The sequence below is a fragment of the Terrapene carolina genome, unplaced genomic scaffold, assembly GCF_002925995.2.
Source record: "Terrapene carolina triunguis isolate 2854851 unplaced genomic scaffold, T_m_triunguis-2.0 Scaffold147, whole genome shotgun sequence".
Classification (NCBI taxonomy): Eukaryota; Metazoa; Chordata; order Testudines; family Emydidae; genus Terrapene; species Terrapene triunguis.
The window spans coordinates 3640015-3664973 of record NW_020664498.1 but is presented as its reverse complement, the minus strand read 5'-3'; the positions used below and the strand labels follow the sequence as shown (position 1 = coordinate 3664973).

General features: G+C 41.3%; 1 protein-coding gene across 2 annotated transcripts in view; it reads right to left on the bottom strand.

The window, feature by feature from the left end:
* Positions 1-24959, bottom strand: part of LOC112106608 (calcium-activated potassium channel subunit alpha-1) — a 916252-nt gene that overhangs the window by 300533 nt on the left and 590760 nt on the right. For both annotated transcript variants that reach the window (XM_026653705.1, XM_026653706.1), the window contains exons 4-5: positions 4984-5077; positions 1607-1718 (exon numbers count right to left, since the gene is read on the bottom strand). In XM_026653705.1, the coding sequence (XP_026509490.1) occupies positions 1607-1718; positions 4984-5077 (206 nt within the window). The remainder of the gene's footprint in view (positions 1-1606; positions 1719-4983; positions 5078-24959) is intronic.

The window sequence follows — 24959 nt, the reverse complement described above, 5'->3', positions numbered from 1 at the left end:
ACCCCAAGTAAATCAAGCTGTTCTTGCCCCCAAGAACATATAGTTCAAACAATCATCCCTTTGTAGTGGGGGGCATTGGCTCAACATTCACGTTACATCCCCCCTCAGTACCTGGCTAACCCCGGGGAAGCTAATGATACAACCTACCAGACCAAATTCAATGAATTCACTGAATCCTGGTCATTTTCCAGCCATCACCCCTGATGTGGTGCCATCCCCAGGCTTTCTAGTCATTGGTCCAGCTTTAAGAGTTCTCCAACTCAACGTTGGCATCCAAGCACAACATAATCAGCTAAATCACTCATCATCACAGCGTTGACATTGTCTATTTACAAGAGACCACACATATATATAAAGATGCCATCAATGAATTTGATCTGCTGTGTCACACTGCATATGCTAAATATGTTCGAGCAACATATATTCTCTCAGACATCTCTGATGCTGCCCCACTGTCATTGACCAACTACTGTGATGTCATTCAGGTTGCTGGCTTCCAGGTTGCAAATGTCTATAAACCACCAAGTGCGAACTGGGAACAGCCAGTCTTACTCACTCTCACTCACACAGCTGTTTATGTGGATGAATTCAACAGCCAACACACTCACTGGGGTTACTCAGAGCCAGATGCAGACGACGAACAACTGGTGGAGTGGGCCTCAAACAACTACCTTGTTCTCATCCATGACCCAAAACAATGGGGTATATTTCACTCAGCTTCTCTATAAACACATGCACTCCTGATGCATGTGGTTTATCACAGAGCAAAGTGGGAATTAAGTGTGTGGGGGGGTCCCTTTGTTAAAAGTAATGGTAATCATAACTGCATTAACTTCACTGGGAGCTTTGCCTGAATAAGTACTTCAGGATTTGAACTAAAGGGGAAACCTGTATTTTGTATTAAGGATAGAAGAGCTTCCAAATAGTATGTTGGCACACATTAATTCCATTAATATTTCTCTCTCGCCATCTCTGCTTTTTTCCACATTCTCTCTCTGTATTTCTTTTTAACCCTAACTTCTCAGCTTCATTTTGTGCCCTCTGTTTTCACTCAACACCTTATTATTCTCTCCACACCCTCAACCCCCAACGGTCGTTCCTAAGCAAAAGGTGAGACCAATAACATTGGAATCTTTCCCATTGTTCAACTGAGTTGGGCCAGATCAGTTCAAGTTTTAACTGTTTTTTATTTCATTGTTGTATAGGTCCATGATTATTCATGGCAATGAAGATCTATAAATGAATGCTTTGGATTATCTACCCAGGTTGGGAGCAGTGACAATTAAATCAAACTTACCTTTTAAAAAAGCAGCCTAATTTCAGACGCTTCTCCTTTCAAGTTGGTGTTCACTGCCATGCAAAAGTCACACCGTACCTCTCGCAACCTCTCTTAGAGAATTGCACTTATGTATCAAGAGCAAAATGGACATGGTAAATGTCCCATGCAATATAACCCACCTGTCAGCTGAAATGGACAGCTCACAAAGACAACATCTGTTACATTTCTTCACTTACGTGGGGTGCAGGACGAAGAACTGCTCTGTCAAACTGGGCCCGGTGTGTGTGTTTTGATATCAGCGATTAAAATGAAAAGCAATTTACTTACCAAGCCAACTTCTGTTTAAATACACTGACACAAACACTGGAGGGACTGTGAAGAAATCTACTACCGAGTTAACTTCCAGCCAAAACCACAGCTTGTCATTGGCTGCAATGAACTAGAAAAAGAAAAGGGGAAAGAATCAATTTATAAGCATGTCGATACATCTGTGTGCAATATTCTCCTTTCTGAAGATTAAGTTCCAGTTTTACTTTAGGAGTTAGTGGAGCAACATTTGGTGTCCTCAGATCAATCATAACTAGACAGTGGTTTTATCTGGAGGATAAAACTATTACCTGACAACATTACTTGGCAACACTAAATTAACAATGGGAGGGCCATATATCAAGTAGAGAAATGAAGAACATTTATGCATTGAGTTCTCAGACTTGTTGCAAGGAGACAGATTCAACAAATCATTCTTTTAGCATTTAGCAAGACTATTTCAGGTAATCTTTTTTTTATAAAATGTCACTGGGAGGTGGGGGGAAAGAATCAGATTTCCACCATCACCTACACTCAAGTATTCTGAGTATTTGACAGCTGGCACACCCATGTGTTTGGTACCCAATTTTTCCTGGCATTTTTATGATCTCAGCGGAATCATATGTGTTATGTGGGCTATTTTAATGTTCCCTTTTAGGAACTGCCATGCAAAAATTGGTTTAAGGGTAGACACCAAGCTCAGATGTACATCAAAGACATTCTTTCATTTAGTTAGAGAAATCAGGAATCAACCCCAGCTAGCTCTTGAACGCTGGACTATCAGTTACAAAAGCAGTACCTTTAATACTTCAGCTAAAAGCAGTGTCCACCAACCATCACTGATATTACACCTTACCATATAATTATTTCTTAAGCCCAAGACTACTACCTGCCAGGACCACTTCAGAACTTTGTTTTACATAAAGTAATACATGCTGTGTACTAACTGCATTATAACTCCAGAGAGATTATTAGAAAAGGGCAAGTAGTAATAACAATATGATTAAGGTCCCACCCATAAAAAAGGCCCCTCATGTTTATAACATGAAAAATATTTCTATACTCATGAACTCACATTAAAATAATTAAACAGACACCTGATTCCTTAATTAACATCAAAGGTCTGGCATGAAAATATAACAAGGAGATACTGAGTTTAGGCTAAAACTCAACATAACTCTGTTGGGCAGGGGTGTCCCAGACACAGGGAGATTTTAGGAAGATATACACAGAAATATTTAGGCACAACGGAGTTGGTTCTTCTCAGAATTTTAGCCTCCCATAACTCAGAAATCCCTTGCTTTCAGAAATCATGTCAAACTGTAAATGAGACTTCATTCAAATTCAGTTTGCTGTTTGCAAAAGTCCCTGGTTTTACTATAATGGTATTGAATACAAATGCTGTGAAAGTATGGTGAAGGTAATTCATTTAAATAATTAATAACTCTCAAACAAATTCCATAAATGCAGCAGGATAAACTCCTGGGGGTAATCCTTATCATGCTTCAAGTGTTTGCATGCCATCAGTGAGGTACTTGGCAATATTTTGTGCCTCCCAAAGCCGTGATTAGCTCTTGAAAACCATAGCTCTATCATGCCTTATTGCCTGACTATCTGGTAATTCATTTAATTTGTGTTTTGTCTTCATTAGTAGTTTGAGAGCTTCTATTTCTCTGTTGCAGCAAACTTGGATGCTAGCTGACTAAGAATTTACATAGGATACATGCATGTGGTTGGACACACATCTTCTAGAGCTGCAGATATAGGAATATTTATATGATTGTGAGTTGCATTTCATTATTTCAGGGGAAAGAGATGGAGAAGGGTACAGTTAAATAATGTTTCTTCAAATAACTTAACTTGCCAGTAAGTCTTCACAAAAGCACTTTAGTCTGTCAGACTATACTGAAAGAACTTCAGGTAGGAAATAATTGTTATATATCTAGCAAATTCACTACTGAGCCAATTCTGCCACCTTACTCAAGTTGAGTAAAAACTTATTCCATACTCAGTGTAAATCAGCATGGGTAATACATGCATAAATGATTCTCTGTGTGCAAAATGTGTCACAGACCTAAAAAGAGATTAGGACACCTCTGAATTTGTAGTTGCTGGCAAATTACAGGTACTGTGTATTGAATCTGTTCTGACAAGGAGTCAGAATATCTCGATGGCATAGTGGTCACGTTTAAAAACCTAAAATAACCATATCTTAGTATTTGGAATACATTATATTATGTATTTGTGATACAGAATATGGGAAGCATAGATAATACTGCAAATACTGAGATGATCTAATCTATTTATCAAAGGGCTAATGACTGTATCTAGCCCAGGTCAAACTGATCAGATAAAATAACAACCAACCCAGACCTTTTGTTCAAATCACAAACCACATTTTTTACTGGTTCCTAAAATGTTGGTAAACTTTTTCTTAACTTTTTATTCTCAAACAGTGCTGCACTTCCAGGTTCTGAGAAGAAACAAAAGCAGAAGTGCCAAAATACCAAAACACTGTGTGAACCACAAACAGGATATAGAGGAAAGCTCATCACAGCATGTTTAAAAGATTTCCAGCCATTTTGCAGACCTTCTAACCTTTTCAGGTTCTCCCATCAGCATTAGTGGCCATGTGGTCCTTGAAAACTTCCACTGCTCCTGCTCTCCCAGCTAGCAACAGTAACGTTAATTTCTAGTGCATAGCCCATTCCCCTCAATTTAGCCAAAAAAACCAACATGCATTATGGGTACAATTGACCCAAATATTTATTTAAATGACTAGTGATTTTAGGTACTTTGATTTTTGGATGCCAAACCTGATTCCCATTAAAGAGACCTGGTTTGAAGAAAGTGGGGAGAAGAGACCAATGATACATTTTCAAAATAAAATTTTCTCTAAGAACTTAGCACTTCAGACTGGTGCTAGCTTGACAGCCTTGCAGACACAGGATGCAGCAGTGAACTTCCCCATGCTACCTCACTGACCTGAAACTTGAACTGGAGCAAACACATTGAGGAGCAAAAGGGTAGTTCAATCAGCCTGAGATTGCCAAGGGTGGGTGTTTAATGCCAGTTATTGTGGCATTTTTGTGATGTAGACATCAGTCCATTGCGAATTGGACTGAGACCAAATTCCACACAGGCCACTGAGCAGTATCAGATGATGGTAGATTGGCAATAGTCTAGGTTGTCAATTGCAATCCCCTTACCCAGTCCCCTCACCACTGTTACTTAGAGGCTCTCAGCCCTCAGCCAAAATCTTTACTTACAGGTCTCAGAAACCACGTTAATTTCTTGCATCAATGGCAAATGAACAGTGAGGCAGCTGTCAAATAAACTCTGAGTACAATCATTGCATTCCCTCCCCTGAACCACACGACATAATTCAAGGTACTTACACGCAAGCCGAAGTAGAGTAGGAAGAACACGTTAAAAGCCATGTCTATCTGTAACGTGAAATCTTTGTAGAAATTCTGGCAGGATTCTATTGGGCTATTTGAAAGAAAAAGAAATCGAATAAACTGGTGGCATCAGAGTGCGTGGAAAATGTCAAAAATACTTTTTTTTTTTCTTTTCCCCCCACTTTGTTTTGATAAAGGCCTGAATTTAGGAGCTACCATTTTGTTTTTCCACCCCCCGCAAAGTACAAGCAGGCATTTCCAAAAAGAACATTTAATTCATTCAGTTAGTCACTCATTCATTCATTCCCAGTGTTCACATGTTCAGGTAACTACCTGAAAAGAAACATGCAGACATCTTAAGGAAAGACAAGCAGGAGAATACCTTGGGATCCCCTAACTCCACATTAACCCTTAAAGAACTGACTTTTTATTGGATACACAACTATAAAGTTTAGGAACTAAATCTAACAGGCACACAATTACACTGAAACATTAAACATTTTAAATTAATGTCATAATGTAAAACCTTAAAAACTGTAGTTGCTTATGAATACATCACCCATTAGCAACCTGGGGGAGTTTGTATTGATAGGATTCCTTGTTTTCATAAAGAGATTTTTTTTACATGTCTAGACACATACTTTATGTACAGTACTATGACCTGAGTAGGAAAGCAGTATAGCCCACAAGTAAAAATTAAACAACAAAATTGTGGAATTTGAAGCAGTACTCTAAGGGTTAATTTTTGCATGCAGGTTAATTAATTACCTTTGTGTGTGCAAGCAGACATTGCACATTCTAGCATATTATATTAAGAGTAAGGTAGGTCCAACTCCAAAGCATACTCTATACAAACTGGTACTTTATGGCATACTTAGATCTACAGGCTCGGGGAGCTAAGGAAGGAGACCTTTTCTATGAATATAATTAGTGATTTATTTTTGAAATTCCTAGATCAGATTAGGGAAGCCACAGAAAGGTCTTCAAGTTGCAGACCAAGGTAAACAGCATGTCCCAATATATATAGCAAATGATCATTTAATCATCATAGTTATATAAAGAGGAAGGGGAAAATATACTTCTAGCTGGAAAGTTCTTGATCATTTAGAACCATGGAAAATACACTTTTAAGATAGAGATGCAGAATTTTCTTGGCTTCCCCAGTGCAAATAAATCACTGAGTGTAATACCAGTTGGTATAGTTGTACCTCTGCAAATATGATGCTGAATTGCTCAACAAGCAAGGTTCTATGCATTATGAATGTCAGTAACCTAATTTAAGGCATAAAAGAAATTAGCTGGGCTACTAGGTCATTTTAACATGCAGTCAAGTTCTCTCCATTTCTTGTATACATTACAGGTCAAACAAGTTAAGTATGGCATGCCTTCTCTTGACTTTAGATGCATAAAAATATGGCAAAAGTCTCCCTGACATACAATAGCCTAGTGTTTTAAGAAACCTCTGTGCTGTAGGAAACTGTATTCAAAATGTTTATAAAGAAATACTGTTTTGCTAAGATGTGAACATTACGAAACATACTATCTATATTATAGCTGAAAAACTGATTTACAAAAGCAGGCAGGCAGAAAGAAACAGCCAAAAATTAACTCATGGTATTGAAATTTGCATCTGACACTACTCATACAGATTTAGCTACAAAAAGGGGGAGGATATAAGCGGAGAACCAGTAAATACACCTTGTGTGAGGGCATTTTTGAGAGCAAAGGATCTTGTTATAACAAGGCAGGATACACATTTCAGTCGCTATGTACCATAGCAACAAAAATCAAAGGAAGTACAATAGAAACAGGAAAAACTATGCTGCACCAACACAGGGTCTGAAGACTTCTAGCTCTCAATTACACCATTGCAAAAGCAGCAGTAACTCCACTGAAATCAATGGAATTACACAGGTGTAACACCAGACAAGAATAACCAGGCATATTATCTTCCCTTCCACTGCCATGTAGTGGTCAATATGCTTGCTGTTGGAAGGAGTCAGCCTGGGTTGCAGTTAATGCCTGCATCTGTGTACCACTGTCCTTTCCAGAAATCCATAAGATTTTTACAGGTTAGCTAATGCTGACCATGGCTTCTTGTGTTTCTACAGCGCTTAGCAAAATAAGCCTCCGATCCAGATTCAGGACTCTGGGTGCTATCAAAATATAAATACCACTACTATTACAAGTGTCCCTTATTTCAAGTCCATCATTTTTAGTCCCCAGATTACTTCCATTGCACACAAATGTGGTGTCCTTTCACTTTTATTGTTGAAAATTATTTGTATCAGAAATGCAGGATCATGGAAAGGAAGGAAAGCTATTTACACCAAAAAGATTAATTCCACGGTAATTTGACTTTCCTGAATGAATGATGTAGGGTTGGGTCTTTGTCATCCATGATGCCTTACCTTTGGCCATGACACTTTGCTATGTTGCTGATGATACCACTCCTAACCATAACCAATTTCCTTCCCCATGCTATAGAAAATACAATGTTACCACAGGTTCCTTTTTTCTCCCCCAAGTCTACAAACAGTATATATTCCATGAAAAAGAAAAAAAAACTGTACAAAAGAATTCACCATGACATCCTGCAAAGGGTCAGTCTAGGAGAATATGTCCAACAGCTCGGCATGGAGATCCTAAAGGAACCAGGGATAACCACTCTTTCTGTTTCTCTTCAGCCAATAAAACATGAAGGCGTATCTTTTCAGTGTAATATGCAGAAAGTATCAGAGACTTGAACTCCCATTAACAATATGGGAGCTGCGCTTATCTCCCTGTACTCCAAGTGGAAAATATAACCCCAGAGTTTCTGCTACATTTTGTTTAGAAACAAAACATTTTGGTCAGCTCATACTAAAGGCTCCATTCTCCCCTCTGTACCTGGGTGGGATTCATATTTCCAGGAGGCATTAGATCATGTTATATCTATTACACTGGAGTTATTTTTTAGGAATATTAAAAACCATACAGAATATTTTAATATAGTGGAATTGAAGAACGGCATACTTAATTTTCTACTCACTGACACAGGTGTAAATCAAGAGACTGGCAGAACTTGAGATTCAGGCTCAATGGCAGAATGTAACCGCATCAAATCTGAACTAATTTTGTCATTCTAATTGCAACATTTATCTGCTCCCAAAAAGCCTGGCTCTATTATGCTGAAGTTCATCTGAAGAAGTGTGTCTTCTCTTACTCTTACCCTGGATAGCTTCACTTACCCTGGACAAGAATGACTACCTAGCAAAGACAGGCAAATAACAAAAGACAAGAACCCACTGTGCAGTTATAAAAATGGACTCCTAGCAAGCAAATTTTACATCCTGGTGAATTAATACCATAATTAAAACAAATCAGAGTGAGACTCTCAGTAAGAATGTAAAGTGTCGGACAGCCATAGAGAGTAATAAGGGACATGACAGGTTTTTTTGTTTGTTTGTTTGTTTGTTTTTAATTCAAATGCCTTTGATTTATTAACCATGTTTTCTGGACCAAGCAAAGTTCCTTAATTGAAACGCAAACATTGCTTTCCTGCAACACATACATTGATCTGTTCTAAATGCAAGCCAGTTAGTTAAGTGGCTACATTTGGAGAGCCTCACTTTAAAGCCTGACATCTATAATTTCTCCAGCGCCAAAAGGCTTTTAATTATTTCTCTGATGGACCAACATGATATGGCCAAACAACTGGGAATGTCTCCTTATTGATGATGCTTTTAGATAGCACTACAAAGAATATGTAGGAAGGGGTTGTTTTCTGTCAAAAGGAACACTTGCCATTTGGATCAGAACAATATTTTAAAAAGAGGAAAGAGAGGACCCACCATACCAGGAATGATACATACTGGTATCTAAGAGCAATGTAACAGCCCCTAGGACTGGGATCCATTGAACAAAATATTCGCATGATAAAAAGCTCAGGGCTCAACATTTACAAGCGTTATCTTCCTCTTGTTCATCCTCTGAGATTAACCATAAATGAAACACACTCTTGCTGTGACACAACCTTTTATCCTAAGAACCAATTATTACTGTTTTTAATTTACAAACTCATGGTCAGATTCTCATCTCATTCATTCCAGTGTAAATCTGGAGTAAGTCCACTAAAGATAATGGGAAAACTCCATTCTCCACTCTGTCCTAGCAGAGAGCAGAATCTGGCCCTGGGTTGAACAGAAATGCATTTAGGACTGTGGTAAATGGATGTGTTTATTTCTATGGTTACAGTATTTTCTAAAATATGATTCAATGCAGGGAGCTAAAATTTAACCCAGTTAGTAAAAGAGGCCCCAATTATGGTCCTGCTGAATTCTAGGGGGGTTTTGACACCCACCCTCTTTATCCTTCCCTCATCCCTTGCCACTCATGTTGAGACACTAACATTCTCACTTCCCCAAGGCTCGAATCCCTAGGCTACATTTTTGAATCCTCCTCCCTTCTGTTTCTTGCTATTGCCAAACCCTGCTGTTTCTTTTTTACACAACAGATTTTTGCCCCCACAGCTAAGACACTGGCCATGGCCTTGATGTCTCTCTCCCACCTGGGTTATGCAACTTCCTCCTCTCTGGAGAAATATATTTCCCATCTCTCTTCACTCCCGTCCTTTCAGAGTGTTTCAGCTGAAATCATATTTCATGCCTATCACTTGGACCTTCTCACTCTCCTCTTTGAATCTCTCCACTGACTCCTCATTGCCTAATGAATAACGTTTAAGTTTCTCTTCCCCACCTTAAAGACTACACAGTTCTGCCCCATACCAACATTTCTGCTTTTATCTTCTCCAGCCTGCTTCCCCACAACTGGAATGGCCTACCTTATCTCATTCCTCCCTCACGTGATTCAAATTCCTCTTAAAAATCCATTAATGCCAGGAGGCTCAAATACTAATCCACACTTCAGCATTACACCATCATTTGATGCCTTTACTCACCCAATTAAAAAAAAAAATCAACAAACATCTTTTGGGTCTCCAGTGTGTTTTTGACTACATCTACAATTGACTTCATGTAAATTGCAAGCTTCTTGAGACAGCCCCACTCCCCACGAAAACAAAGCAAGAAACTGTCTTTATTTCCTTTTCCTAACATAACATTCCCTTCTACCATTTACAGTCTGGCACAGTACAAACTGGCACTAGAAAAATATCCTTCTAGTTCTAACCTGATTAAAAAATACATCTCGACTCATCTCCTCTGCAGAACTATTACAATATGTTACTAAGTTCTCAGGGCACTGGGAAAGCTTGATTGACTTGTGACAGTTTCTTCTAGGTGAAACAAACATTGTGTTTTCACCTTAATATAACAAATAAAGATGTAGAAAACAATAATGTCATCAGGAAAAAAACAAAACCAAAGATGATTGTTTATAAATAAATCCATATTACTGAGTGTACCTCTGGTCGTCTTCTTGAAATCAAGGCCAAAACCACACATCTTTGCTTCATGTTCTTTCACCCATATCACTCCAGGAGGCCATTCTTATGCTAAACCGGTATGCATAGAATTAGTTTATCTGGTGGACTTGAGTGTCGATAACAAAACAGTGTTTTATCAGCAAACAGACTAACAAAACTATCAGTTTTTAGGTTTTAGTGGTTAAATTCTGCCCACTATAAATTTATTTCAGCTGAGTTGAGTAAATGAGACACAAATTTGGCACTTAAAAAATAAATCAAAACATGAATGGGCAAATTATGACTCCACCGTGGGTACAGTAGAGAGGAGAGGAGACTGCAGACAGACTCTTGTCCTTTTTCCCTTTTATGGAGAGGGCAGATACAATGCAGCAGCCAGCATTCCCTACCAGAGCCACTATCTATTCAGTTGTCATCTTGCTGAGGCAGGGGCCACATCTTGTTCTGTGTGTGCGCAATGTGGAACACCCAGGTATACTAATGAACATCAAATCCCGTAAAGAAATAATGATGGGATCCTTTAGATAATGCTGTGGATAAATCCAAACGAATGCATACTAGCAGCACCTTGTGACTAATATCCTACCATAATCTCCAAATACATTAATGCTGATGGGCCACACTTTAGCTGAATGGTTACTAGGGTAAAATGCACACAGCCTGAGCAACTGAGTAGAGAATTCAGTTGTACTGGGGAGGATGGAAATTGGGGACCTATTCCAAAGACAACTGCGCTGCACATCCTGTTTTGAGCTACTAAATCTGCACAAGCATAGATTCAGAAGCACACCCCACTCAAACCAAACCTGACCATTATGAGGCTGGCAAAGGGCAAGGTGGGCAAGGGACGTAGAGACTCTCTGCCCCTGTACAGTTGCCCTCCCCACAATTCTGTCTGGTCTATTACCAGGGCCGGCTCTAGGATTTTTGCCGCCCAAGGCAAAAACAATTTTGGCCGCCCTCCCCCCCCGTTTTTTAATTACCCCACCCCCGGCCCCGCCTCAACTCCGCCCCTTCCCTGCCTCCTCCCCCCAGGCTCTCAAGCCTAGGAGGGAGGGGGAGAAGCGGCGCCCGCGCCGCGGCCACTCGGAGTCTCCCCCTCCCTCCCAGGTTTGAGAGCCTGGGAGGGAGGGAGGGGGAAACTCCGAGTGGCCGTGGCGTGGGCGCCGCTTCTCCCCCTCCCTCCCAGGCTCTCAAGTCTGGGAGGGAGGGGGAGCAGCGGCACGCGAAACGGCCGCTCGGGATCTCCCCCGCCCTCCCAGGTTTGAGAGCCTGGGAGGGAGGGGGAGACTTCGAGTGGCCACGGCGCTTGTTTTGCTGGTGCCTAGAGCCGGCCCTGTCTATTACAGGGCTTGTGAGTGTGGGGGCGTTATTTAGGTCCTCTACCTACATACATATCACCATGGTTAGTATTTTGATAGAGTCGCTCTTATCCTGCAGGGTAAGTACATTAATAATCATTCCTGTCCTCATGCTCTTTGAAAGGTTATTCCTGTTACTGTAGCCCTCTCCCACATGTAAAACAGGAAGAACCACATTGCACTCCACTGTATGTTGGGTGTCAGAAAACAGATATAAGTGGCAAAGTGGTGTAACTCAGACCGATTCATCATTCTGGAAGTGTGTGACATTAATGCAGATTATACATCAAGGGGGATGAAGCGGCTCCAGTGTGAAAAAACAGGCTCCCAAACTTTATGTTGCACCAAAATCCATACAGCCAAATTAAGCTGGTGTGTTTTCAGTGTAACATACACTACAGTACAAAGTCACTTACACCTATTTTCTAACCATCTTATACTAGGTGCCTGATTCTCCTCTCACATGCACGAGTTTTCCATTGGTGTACCCATAGGCGTGGGAAGTAGGGGTGTAGTGGGTGCTGCAGCACCCCCAGGTTTTGCACCTGGTGTCCCGGCCCCTGGCCCCACTGCTGCCCACGGGCTCTGCCGCTGGCCTCAGGTCCTGCTCGTCCACCTGCCAGAGAGTCCCGTACGGCTGCTGGCCCCACACCTGGGGACTCCGCTGCCAGACCAGGGTCCCAGCCACCAAGCCCAGGGTCCCAGCCGCTGGCCCGGGGTCTCAGCTGCTGGTCCCATGCCTGTGGCTCTGCACCCGCCCCTAGCTGTGGCCCCAGCCTCTGCCACCTTACCCCCGTGCGTGTCCCCCCCTCCCGGAGCCACAGCCCTGCTCCTGGCCCCAGATCTAGCCTCTAGGGGGCGGTGAGGGGCACGGACAGGGGTAAGAGGGGCAGCACCCCCTGGCTTGAAGTGGTTTCCATCATATACAGGGTTTACTGTTCGATTCAATGGCTCTCAGCGCCCCCACTCCAAAAACTGTTCCAGCGCCACTGGTTGTAACTGCTAGGATTTTAACTGACTTATTCCTGATTTATACCATTTTTAGTGACAGAACAATCAGGTGCTAGCTGCTAACTTCACTTAGCTAAACCAGTGCAATTTGGCTAAACTCAGCAGTGAAGTGATGGTATAAGTTACACAGCTACACACTGATTGTTCTGTCACTAAAAATGCTGTAAATCAGGAACAACAACTGAAGTCGGATGAGTTACATCAGTTTAAATCTCATGCATGCATTTGGCTTAATATGTCCAGGATATTCTGTGACCCCGCTTGATACATCTTTCTTTATTGGAAACTTTCCCCTAGTATGAGGGAGTCAAGCCCTCGTCTTTCCCTAATACAAGTTTTCCTTGAGCTGTAACACCATCCTTCTGAAAATCCAAACAAAAGCTACAATGCTGCTGCAAACAAAATCCCAAAACACCATATTATGTATCTCCCTCTCAGCACACACAAATTATTCAACTGTATACAATTCTGATAAACATGCAACATCCCTTCTGGACTCAGTACTGAATTTGCAAATATCTGGCAACTCAAAAAAATGCAAAATAGCAATTGCGTAAATTAATAGATAGGGACATCACTTTGGAGAATAGCAAATTTCATGTAAGGTGCCAAAATAATTATAACTAGTGTGGATTAATATTCAGTGGTTGTCACACAGAAAGAAGAGGCTACATAGCGCTAATTGCAGTAATACGAAATTAAAGAGTAATTTCACATGGCAATTTTGCAGGAGAGAATTATAAAAAATGCCATAACCCTGGGGGTTATCGTAGCACCATTCTTCTAAAATTGTATTGCCATCACTCAGATTATTTTTAATTTAAAAAAAATAAATAATTTAATGCTACTTGCAATCGCTATTGTCCCCAGCCTATAGGCCACTAAGAAATAGCATGAAACTGAATTATGACAGCAAGCAGAAAGTCCATAGCAAGGTTAAACAGTATATTCCCCACACTCAGAAATGAGGCAGTCAGATTCTCAACAAAGCTCTTCAACTAGAATTACCTTAGAAAGGATATAGATCTCAATGGCTTGCACTGCAAGGATAAATACATTCTCTCTCTGTCTTACAATGATTTGTCTTTTATCCTAGAAATGTTATGAAGATTGGCACTGGACTTTTTACCACACCTGTTTAGAAAAGTCAGAACATCCAAAATGTGGAAATTTTAGCTGATCTGCAGAAATCTACCTTTAGTTTTTCATTGTGAGAATCATTAATATGCACATGTAAAAACAAACCATAGTTAACAGGCCAGTGGTGAATGTTCATGCACCATCTAATGAACTGACATAGATTTAGCAAAAGAATATTCTCTTTTATACACTAATTATTGAATATGGCAGAGTTGCCTTTTCCTTTTGATCATCCACCCCTCCATCTTTGACTATTCTCCACTATGGATTCTGTTTCCACTTCCTAAGCTGCTACAAGACCTCTTCTCCTCAATGCCTTGCCTGATGACATATGGGTATAAGTAACTGCCCTGTCTCACCCTAAGTAGACAATCCACTGTTCTGTCAATTTTCCTCAGAATGCCTTCCACTTCTGGAGTGGGGACCCTTTCAGAACATCTACAAGCCTTCCATCTTGGTGTCTTTTACCATATGGTTACAGGTTTCAGAGTGGTAGCTGTGTTAGTCTGTATCAGCAAAAACAATGAGGAGTACTTTTGGCACCTTAGAGACTAACAAATTTATTTATGCCCAAATAAATTTGTTAGTCTCTAAGGTGCCATAAGTACTCCTCGTTGTTCTTATCACATGGTTTTCTTTGAAAGAAGTTTGCCAATGATCAAATTGTTCCCCATCAACATATAATTATTTATATAGCAAATAAAAATTCAGGTTTCTGCCCTAAGGATCTTACAACCTAACTTAGATCTATCACACATGAAAATGACAGAGTGGGAAAGTTAAAGATTTCCACCTCATTCTGTTGTACGTCTTTTCTGAATTATCCAATTAGGTAATATTGTGTCACAGGTCTAAGGGAGACATCTGCTTAATGTAACTAATTTGTACAAAGCAGTAATAAATCAGAGCCTAAAGTTAAGTAGTTGTGTCTAGTGCAGAAGAAAATGCAAGTGAGCTATGAAAGCTAAACGCACTGACTGAGTGGTGGGAATGGGTAGTTACACAGCCTGATCAGACCTTCTGCCATTCTCTTTTGCTGTATGGTTAACATTTACAGCCACTACTCAGGGTGTCAACTGGGGAAATATTGTAAGGTGGTAAGAGTCTGTGTAAGCAGAAAATAAAGACAATCTTGCATTAACCCAAACTGTGGTGTCCTGGGTCTCTAATCTCTTTAGCATAGCTCCAGGCTTTCTACTATCTACAGAAACACAAACGATTCATATTGCATTAATTATACCTTCTGAAAGCAATTCCCATAGTGAATAAGTAGCCACTCCTGAGATGATGCAGTCTCATACTTTAAACTAGGAAATGACTCTGTATGAAACTACAAAGCACACTTGACGCAAACAATCTTTAACAATCATAGTCCTATCGCTCTCATTCCTTGTAGGAAACCGTGTCGCTCTGTGCTCCTCACCAATGTCAGGGGTCTTCCAGCACCCAATGTTGTTTTATTCTTAACCATCTGAGGAGTGAGGTTCTGGAACAGTTTCCAAATACAAGTTGTGGGGACAAACAATTTAATTTTATGAGAGGGCTAGACAAATTTAGGCGTGAGATTGTATGATGGGGTTGCTTGTGATGGTGGGCGGGGGGCTCAGCAGCCCTGGGGGCCCCTACTGATCTTACAATTCTAAAGCTTATGGTTCAGGGCTTCAGCTGGTCACCTGCAGGGATAAGGAAGGACTTCCTCCCCCCCCCCCCAATGTATTCTGGGTTTTTTTGTCTCCTTCCTCTAAAGCATCAGAGATGGGACTGCTGGAGACAGGACATTAGACAGGGTAGACCAGTGCTCTGAGGTGGCATCAAGCATTCTCTCTCTTAGGTGCTTGGCTGGCTGGTTCTTGGTCAGCATGCTCAGTGTCTAACTGATGAGCATATGGGGGTTGGGAAGGAATTCCAGATGGTAAGATTGGCAATGACCTTGGGGGTTTTCACCTCTGCAGCATGTGGGTCACTTGCTGGTATTATCTGGGTATATCACATTTAATCAATCCCCTACCACTGCAGGAGCTTCGGGCGCTGGTACAGCTCAGTCCCTCCTATTTTTTGCCTGTGACACATAATTGTTTAGGCTCCCATGGGCTGTAAAACTTTGGTGATTGGACTTCGTGTGTGAGGGCTGGGTGGTGTTGGTGGCCTGTGCTATGCTGGAGATCCGACTAGATGAGCTGCTGGTCCCTTCTTTAAACTAGTGTCCTAGCTCTTTTTGGAATTTTTCGGAAACACCATCTGTGTGACTCAGCTACTACAAGCCCTAGCTATTACCAGGCTAGTGTTTTTATAAATCACGACAGGGAAGCCCTGCTGGTTTATTCTTATTCTGCTTCACTGACACACAGGCAGAGATAAGTTCCCTGACTACTTATCCTGATGCAACATCCTCCCTACTCTCAAGGGTCCTCATCGGGCACTCTGGCAATATCCTGGGCATCGCAGCATAGCATAAACTTCCTACACCAAATCTGGGCTAGGAAATCCAGGCAGCATTTACCCCCAGCTCATATAAACATTTGTGACTGTCTCATCTTTACTGACGCCTGTTTCCCTGGCTCTTCCCTTTGAGCCCAGCTAGTCTTTGTCACTTTTAGCACTCCCCCTCCCTCCCACACTAAATCCCTGTAATCATCTTATGTGACCCTCTTTCCCTATGCATATTACAAGCATAGTAGTAAACCTTTCTTCCTGGAAGTCTTGACATCAGAGTTGCTCCAACCGGGGGACCAGATTACATCCTATTAGAATGTAACACTGGTCTGTTATGGCAAGATACAGTAACAAAATGCAGATCCTGTTAAACATTCACAGAAGTCACATTTACCTTGCATGAGAGACTGTCCTATTTGTTTAAATGTAATGAATAACAATATAAGGGAAGTCACATTTTTATGTCTATATCTATTGAACACTATGAGCTCCTGAAAATAAAATATGGCAAACAGAAATAAAACAGAAAAGTAATTTTAGAAGTATATAACTTAATATTCCTACTTCAACTTTTCAGACAAGAAAGTTGTTTTAAATCCGAATGACAAATACTGACTCCTGGTGATCTGTTAAAGCCAAAGCCTGGTTTGCAAAAGTAGATCAGTATTTCTCAGACTTTTGTATTGGTGCCCCCTTTCACACAGCAATCCTATGAGTGCGACCCCCCTTATAAATTAAAAACACTTTTTTAAAAATTTAACACTGTTATAAATGCTGGAGGCAACGCGGTGTTTGGGGGTGGAGGCTGAGAGCTCGCGACCCCACATGTAATAACATTGTGACCCCCTGAGGGGTCACAACCCCCAGTTTGAAAACCCCTGAAGTAGATTAACTCCACCACCACATTTGCTTTTAACTAGTCACTTTATCTCCCTTTCAAAATGGAGTTAAGGGCTGGCAGCTTGCAGTAGTGTAACAAGCTATCACAAAAGGGCTCCAAGGGCGAGACTTGAGCTCCATCATTTGCAGAATTGGGAGGATGCAAAACCACTTCATGCCCAAGGTGGGAGACAATATGAGGAATTATATTGATAGAATAAAAAATGTACAGCTCTTCTCTGACAATATATCAAAATGCTTTACAAACATTTGTTAAGCCTTATAACATCCTTATAACTGAGGGAGGGAAGTATTTTTATCCCAGCTGATGGGGAAAACTGATGAATAGCAAGGTTAAGTGCCTTGCTCAATACCACACAGTGGCAGAGTCAGAAACAGAACTCTGCTCACACCGCTTCCACATTGGAAGGAAGTACCTCCTTTATTCTACAAAAACACTTCTGGTCAATTCAGAAACAGCACTGGCAAGATCCTCCATCTCTCTTCAGCAGAAGGGTAACCAGTATTATATGGGATCCTAAGTATGTAAAAAAATAAAGGCGAAAAATAGTAGAGAATCCTCAGAGATGCAAGACATCGCTGGACATCACACTACAGCTGTTGTAAAATGATGTTCTTTCAGCAATGTTCATTATTTCTGTTCCATTCTGAATATATTTGTGTGTATTCATTGGATTTTTTAATAGCAAATTTTTAAGTATTTTTTTCACATTTACAGTTCCACTTATCTACATAATTTTTCATGCTTAAAATACCATTAAAATGAATACTAATGCAAAGTGTGGGTGTATGTGTGTGTGTGGGGGGGGGGGGGGGGGGGGGGCGGAAAGTGGGCAATGCATAGCCTCCATGCATTACAGATTGCTAGAGAATATTTAATCAATCCTGAAAGGAAAATATATAGTGCATAACATTTGGACACATACTGAACACAAGATTCGCGTGATTACATCTGCTAATCAATAATAACACCAAACTAAGTTTAGAGAAGATGCTCAAAATACCGTATATTTTGGTAGTAAGTTTCCCAGCGGTGATATGTCATTATTCCATCAAGACCCAACCTTTAGAATTAGTACTAATCACACATCTCTTGCCACTTTAGATTAAAGGTTTCTGTCAAATACATCTAAGAACAAATATTAATGAAGTGCTATTTTGGACGGTCCAAACAGTTTGCAAAAGGAGTTTAGAACAGGACTGTGATTCTTCATGTCAAATCTCAATCAATACTTTTGGTGGTATTCGTTAACGGAATTAATTTTAAATTATTTTGCAGGTTAAATATAGCAGATTATAGTACTTTAAGTTTCTTCCCAAAGCTTTATATCTGATAAGAACTGGTATTTTAATCCTAACTATTGCCAGCATAGCCTACTGTGAAGAGGCTTTGCGGTCAATGGGAGGCTTACCTGACTTTTGAATGCTTTTAGCATTCACTCAGCCCTCATCTAAGAATAATAGCAAGTAGGTAGTATGTTCTCTCTCACTCTCTCCTGCTGACCTCACCCATCTGTTAGCGCTTATCCATTTGGTTAGCTACCATATGATGCCAGACATTTTAAATTGACAGACCTGATACATATTGGGACTAATTTAGTTCTATAAGAGTGTAACTCCAGATACTGATAACCATAATTTATATTTGTTCAAACTTTCTTGTTTTAAATTCTGGTGCATGCACTTAATGCTTAGACTGCATTCAGTGTATAGGCCATTAGGATAAGCACGTTGACATGCACAGGCAGTACAAGAATAAAATATAATTAATCCCATAGACAACCAAAAAGGTGAAGTTGCATCATGCAATGAAATCACAGTTTAGCCTTGGCTGCCATGCAGAAAAAACCTACATCAATGAGTCTGCAGTGCGGCTCCTAGGTAAGAGTTGATATGAAAGAGGTGGGTTATTTCAGCAATGAAGACACAGGCTGAAAATGTTTATACTACTATAAACAAAAATACTGTACATAGCACCAGCTTTACACACTAGAAAAGGAAGCTCTCTGAAGGAGAAAGATTAATTAGCTTGAAATTCAATCTATGTTTTTCTATGCATTTTGGTATGTCATTTAAAAAAGTAACCTTATTAGAGCTTTCAAACCAAACCTTAATTTTCAAGATGTTTTGAAAATTCCGAAAAAACAAGGCACAGATTATAATGATATACACTGTAATTTCAAAATGCCTACAAGATTCAGTAATTGGGGAATAATTGGATCTAGTAAATACACAAACATATAGCAGCACTGAATTTTCAAAGAGGCACACAGGATTTAAATCACACAACTTCCACTGATCTGAATGCATAATATATTTCATTGCATGAATATTGATAATGTAAGAAAACTATTAGGTGTGAAGGGTTTACTCAGCAATGATTCTGCTCCTTAACTGGTAAGCCACGTTGTTTTCTCTGAACAAGATACTACATTGCACAAACAGCACTAACTCTGAATAGCCTTTAGTTTTATTCACCTTCATGGCTATCATGAATATAAAAATATATCCTGGAAAATAGGGTGGCACATATCCTATGTTTTAAGGGACATCCAATATTTGGCACCCAATATCTCACAGCCCAAATGCAACTAGCTGCTATTACAATTCATTTGATCAGATACAGTTTGTTTCAAGTAATACTCATGCAAAGGATCATACTGTGTGACAAAAATGTACGATTTTGTATCAAGAATGAAATATTGTGTGATGCTGCTCTATTACAAGTGAGCTTTGTCCCATAATTTTTATTAGTTGTCAATTATTTTTTAAGCAACTGTCCTTTACTTGCTTGAAATGTAGGTGATCACAGTAGGTGTGTACTGTAATTCCCAAACATACTGTTGGGGATTGGTCCTGCTTTGAGCAGGGGGTTGGACTAGATGACCTCCTGAGGTCCCTTCTAACCCTGATATTCTATGATTCTATAATATTACCTAATAGTATAAATGAGCATTTCAGAGAACACCAAAAACAGTTTCACTGATACACAAACCTAACATCTCATACATTTACAGTACCTAGTAGAACTCATTCTAGTTAATGTTGCAAAACAATTGCCTTTAAAGTCTCTAGAAAGTTCTGAGGATGTGAAATTAAAGTATTCAATTTGGACTTCTCTTTTCCATACTTGTGGCCAAATTCTAAAGACAACTGAAACTAGTTTAACTGAGAGCAGAATTGAACCTCTTATTTCTACAAACTGCTGAATTCTTTCATAAGGTTTGAGCAAACTCCCTTCAGCAGCTTCTGAGGTTGGCAAGGGTGATTAAAAACTCTAACCATACTACATTTAGACAAGGAAAATGTGAATGAAGTTTTCACCTTAAAATTTCAAACCTGAAACTTGACACAGAATCTGTAACCATCACTAGTATCTTTTGGGGGGGGGGGGGTTGGAAAATATTGGTTTTAATTTAACAAAGATATAGCTGTTCAATTCAAAATTATGGACTGGGAGTCAGAAGAACATTTTCTTAGGCATACAGATGCACACTTACACATATATGCACTGCACATGCACACACAGTTAATTAGGTGGGCACTTGTTGATTAAAGAAATTTATAAACTCTGCTACCAAAACCAGCAGCCTTTTTAAGTTGTGCAAGGCAAATAGCTGAGGGGCCATAAAACTTGTGAATTTATAAGGAATGCCAGCCAAATAGTTGAGGTTCATTCTATATATCCATAATATAAATTACAATATACTTAATATACACTATACAAATGATATAATCTATACATACATATTATATATGTAACATTTTGCATTGTAGGTGATACTGTCTTACATGTCTGAAAATAGATATCTAATATCTCTTTCCTTTTCTATTTGACAAATATTGATCCAGCTAAGAAAATGAATTTTATTCACAAAAATCACATCCATGGTAAAAATGAGGCACAGTTAACAATTACTATTTTCATCTAGACATTATAGAAATGTTCTAAGAGTTTTGTAACCCAGGCAACTTGCCTAGATTTCCTATCCTGTCAGTCTGAGTAAGAAAATGTCAATTAAAAGAACCTAAATAACACAGGGCCAGATTTTCAGAGGTGCTGAGTAGTTACAAAAGCCAACTGATATCAACAGGAGCTACAAGTGCCAGCACCTCTGAAAATCAGATATATTAAGTTACAGTTTATAACTTCAGCATGGTCCCCGATAATAGTCTATCAGCACGAGCACAATAACATTGGCTATTAACAACTCCTACCAGGAAATCAAACAGGGTCCAAGAGGACAACGTGGATGTAGGAGTACTATGGCTTGTGTAACCTTTTTTGGGCCACATGCTCCCATCTCTTGTGCAGGGCAGAAGAGAGCAAAGGAGCAAGAACATAAATGGAGGGGAGTAGTATCTAGGGTACTATCTTTCCCCAAACTTGTGGAAGCCTTCCACAAGATCAAAGAATGATTGGAGATTTGTTGGATACTGGGGAACATTTTCAAGTGGAAGCATGGGTGCAGCTCTCCATAATATGCTCAATGAAGGAACCCACATATTTGGGAGAACACTCTAGTTTGAATGCCTCTCCATGCCTCCTTCTTCCCTAAGAGTAGGAGCACACCAGTGGGGCAAAGGGCTGGCGTGAGTTGTACTATACACCTCATACTGATAAAATGGTTTGGTTGCTGGGAGAAGTCTGGAGGGGAAGATACACACTATGCAGGTTTTTTGCCGCCCCAAGCAAAAACATTTGTGGCTGCCCCCCACCCCAGCCCTGGGCTCTCTCCCCACCCACACCCCCTGCCGCCCCAGCCCTGGGCTCCCCCCCGAAAATGTGACCGCCTCGTTCACCACAGCAAGCCCCGTTTACACTTTCAGTGGGGATCAAACTGTTTCTCCTATTTTTATTTCACTTTAGTATAAATTCCCCCCCCCCCATCACCCCATCTTTAGTGCTCCAAATGCACATGGAAGGCATAGGGACTAACCCTCAAACCTTGTACCTGGAAAGGGATGGGGATCTAGTAAAGAGGGTTCAGGCAGAGAAGCGGGTGTGGGGGTGCTTGGGGGCTCTACACTGGCAGAGAAGTGGGGTGTGATGTACTCGCGGAGGAGGGTGGAGGAGGAGAGGGGGTATCAGGAGGGTTGCGGGAGAAGAGGTGTAGGGGAAGGGGGAGGTGCGGGAGGGTACAAGAGGGGAGGTGCGGGTGAAGGGAGAGTACAAGGGGAAGGGGTGCGGCGAAGGAGCGATGGGGGGAGGTACAAGTGAAGAGGCTGCGAGCAGCAGGCACTGACAGCTGCTTCCCCAGCCCCGTGCAGGCAAAGCCGAGAGGACGGACACTGACCCCCAGGTGCCCGAGCCGCGGGGGTCCCCTGGTGGGGCAGTATCCCTCGCTGCCCAGCTCGGAGCCGGGCTCTGCCTCTCCCCTCCCCTGGCGCTGTGGGGGCCCGGGGCAAGAGCTCAGGGCTGAGGTGGGGGAGGTGCTTAGCGGGCTGGGTCCAGGGGCAGCTCCCTGGCAGCTCAGGCTGCCCAGCCACTTGCCCCATCAGTGTGCGAGCCGGGATCTGTGCCCTCTGCCCAGCCTGGCGGTGCCCTGCTCAGCCCACTTGGGCGGGGAAACGCCATGCCACCCTGGGGAGACTCAGAGCAGCAGTGGTGGTGGCAGCAGGTCCCCTCCTCCCTCCCTGCATCCTGGGCCCCACTTCCCTCCCTCCCCGGCTCCTCACACATTCCGGGAGCCCCTCTCACCACCGCAGCCTGGGCTCGGCTCCAGGGGATGATGCTCTGGCTCCTCAGCGGCAGGGCTCTGGCCAGGGCCGGCTCCCGGCTTTTTGCCGTCCCAAGCAAAAAAAAAAAAAGGGGGGGGGGGCGGCAGAGTGCCACCCCTTGGAAAGTGCCGCCCCAAGCACATGCTTGGAGCGCTGGTGCCTAGAGCCGGCCCTGACACCATGGATGCTGCTGAATCCACAGGGTTTGACGTCAATATCCACAGATCATCAGGGTTTCCTGCAAATGAGAACGCGTGCCCCTGCACCTCCATGTAACTGCTAAACCCTCTCCCTAAAGGAGTAATTATTGTGGGTTTCCTGCAGAGAGTTGGGGGAGGGATGAGGGATCTTTTTCTGCATCTTGTGGATTTTGCCCTTAACTAAGCTATTCTTACTTGAAGTTTTTCTGTCTTAATCTAGCCAAAATGCTTGCTTCTTTTCTATGCTTTTTTTATTTGACAAAAATAGGACCCAAAGTATCATCCGATGCCTACAAAGTACCTTAAAAAACAGTTCAGTATGATTTTTCCCACACTCTATCAATTATACATGGCATATTTAAGCGGTCTAAACAAGACACAAGCACAGATTTAAGGTAGAATCACTGGATGTCTTGAATCCAGGCTCCACAGTGAAAGGGAGCAGTAAATCTTATGCCTAATAACAGATGGCTGTGCAGCTTTCAGCTAGTTGCTGTTTGCCAGCCTCACACTAGGTGAGCTGTGCTCCATTCCTTAGGAGGAAAATGAAGGACTCATAAATCTCCTCCCAAACTCAAATGACTGAAAAGCCATTGGCATCAAACGCTTTTTTGTTCTGGTGCAGCCAGGAGCCATTTAGATTTAATATAGTCTGAACAAGACCCCACCAAATGAAAATTATAATAATTTTGGATATTGTATGGTTCAAATTAAATTAACAACACTATACAGTTTTCCTTAATTAATTGGGGGGTTTTGCCATACATTTGGGCTGCAGCTTCTTCACACTGTTGAAAAGGTAATCTCCTTCTTATATACAGTGTAAGAACGTAACTGTTGCTCTCTGAGATATGTTGCACATGTCCATTCCATTGTACCTGAGTGCATGCCCAGTGCATGATTGTCAGAGATGTTTTCCCCTCAGTGGTGCCCATCGGGGAGGCTTGAGTGACTGTGTGCAGGGATAAAGGGTGTATGGTGATGCAATATGGAATATGGGAGACCATTATAATATTAGTGATACCAATATTGTAAAATTGCAAGGAATCTGACCAGATATGCCATGAAAGGTATCTGTGAAAATGTTATGATTTGCAAAGTATGATAATCTTATTTATATGTTTGTATCACCTTTGTATTATGAGTTATAGATATGTAGGGTATATCAACTGTACAATGAACCCCATTGAAAGACCAGGGACTACACCTGATGAGTCAAGTCAGCAAGGCATGTGGTACGCCTATGGACACAGAACTCTAAAGCATTTCCATGCTGTGTGTTGGGAATCTTGTGTTTGGAACAAAGGAAGTACCAGACACATGGCAAAAGGACTATAAAGGGCATGTGCATCTTCTCCATTTTGTCTTCAATCCTGCTTCTTGTCTTCAATCTTGCTTCTTACCAGGCTGGAGGAACTTTGCTACAAACTGAAGCTCTGAACAAAGGACTGAATGACCCATCCAAGCTGTGGATGTGTTCCAGAGGGACTTTCGAGTCAGCAAACTCACCAATACTACTAAGAACCTAATATGTGGACTTTGAAGTCTTTGTATGGATGTGATTGCTTTACCATTTAACAACTCTCTTCTTGTTCTTTCTTTTTTCTTTGTAATAAACCTTTAGTTTTAGATGCTAAAGGATTGGCTGGCAGTGTGGGATATTGGGTAAGATCCAACCTAATACTGACCTGGCAATATGGCTGGCCTTTTGGGTCAGAAGCAGGGCCGGCTCTAGGATTTTTGCCGCCCAAGGCAAAAACAATTTTTGCCGCCCCCCCCCCC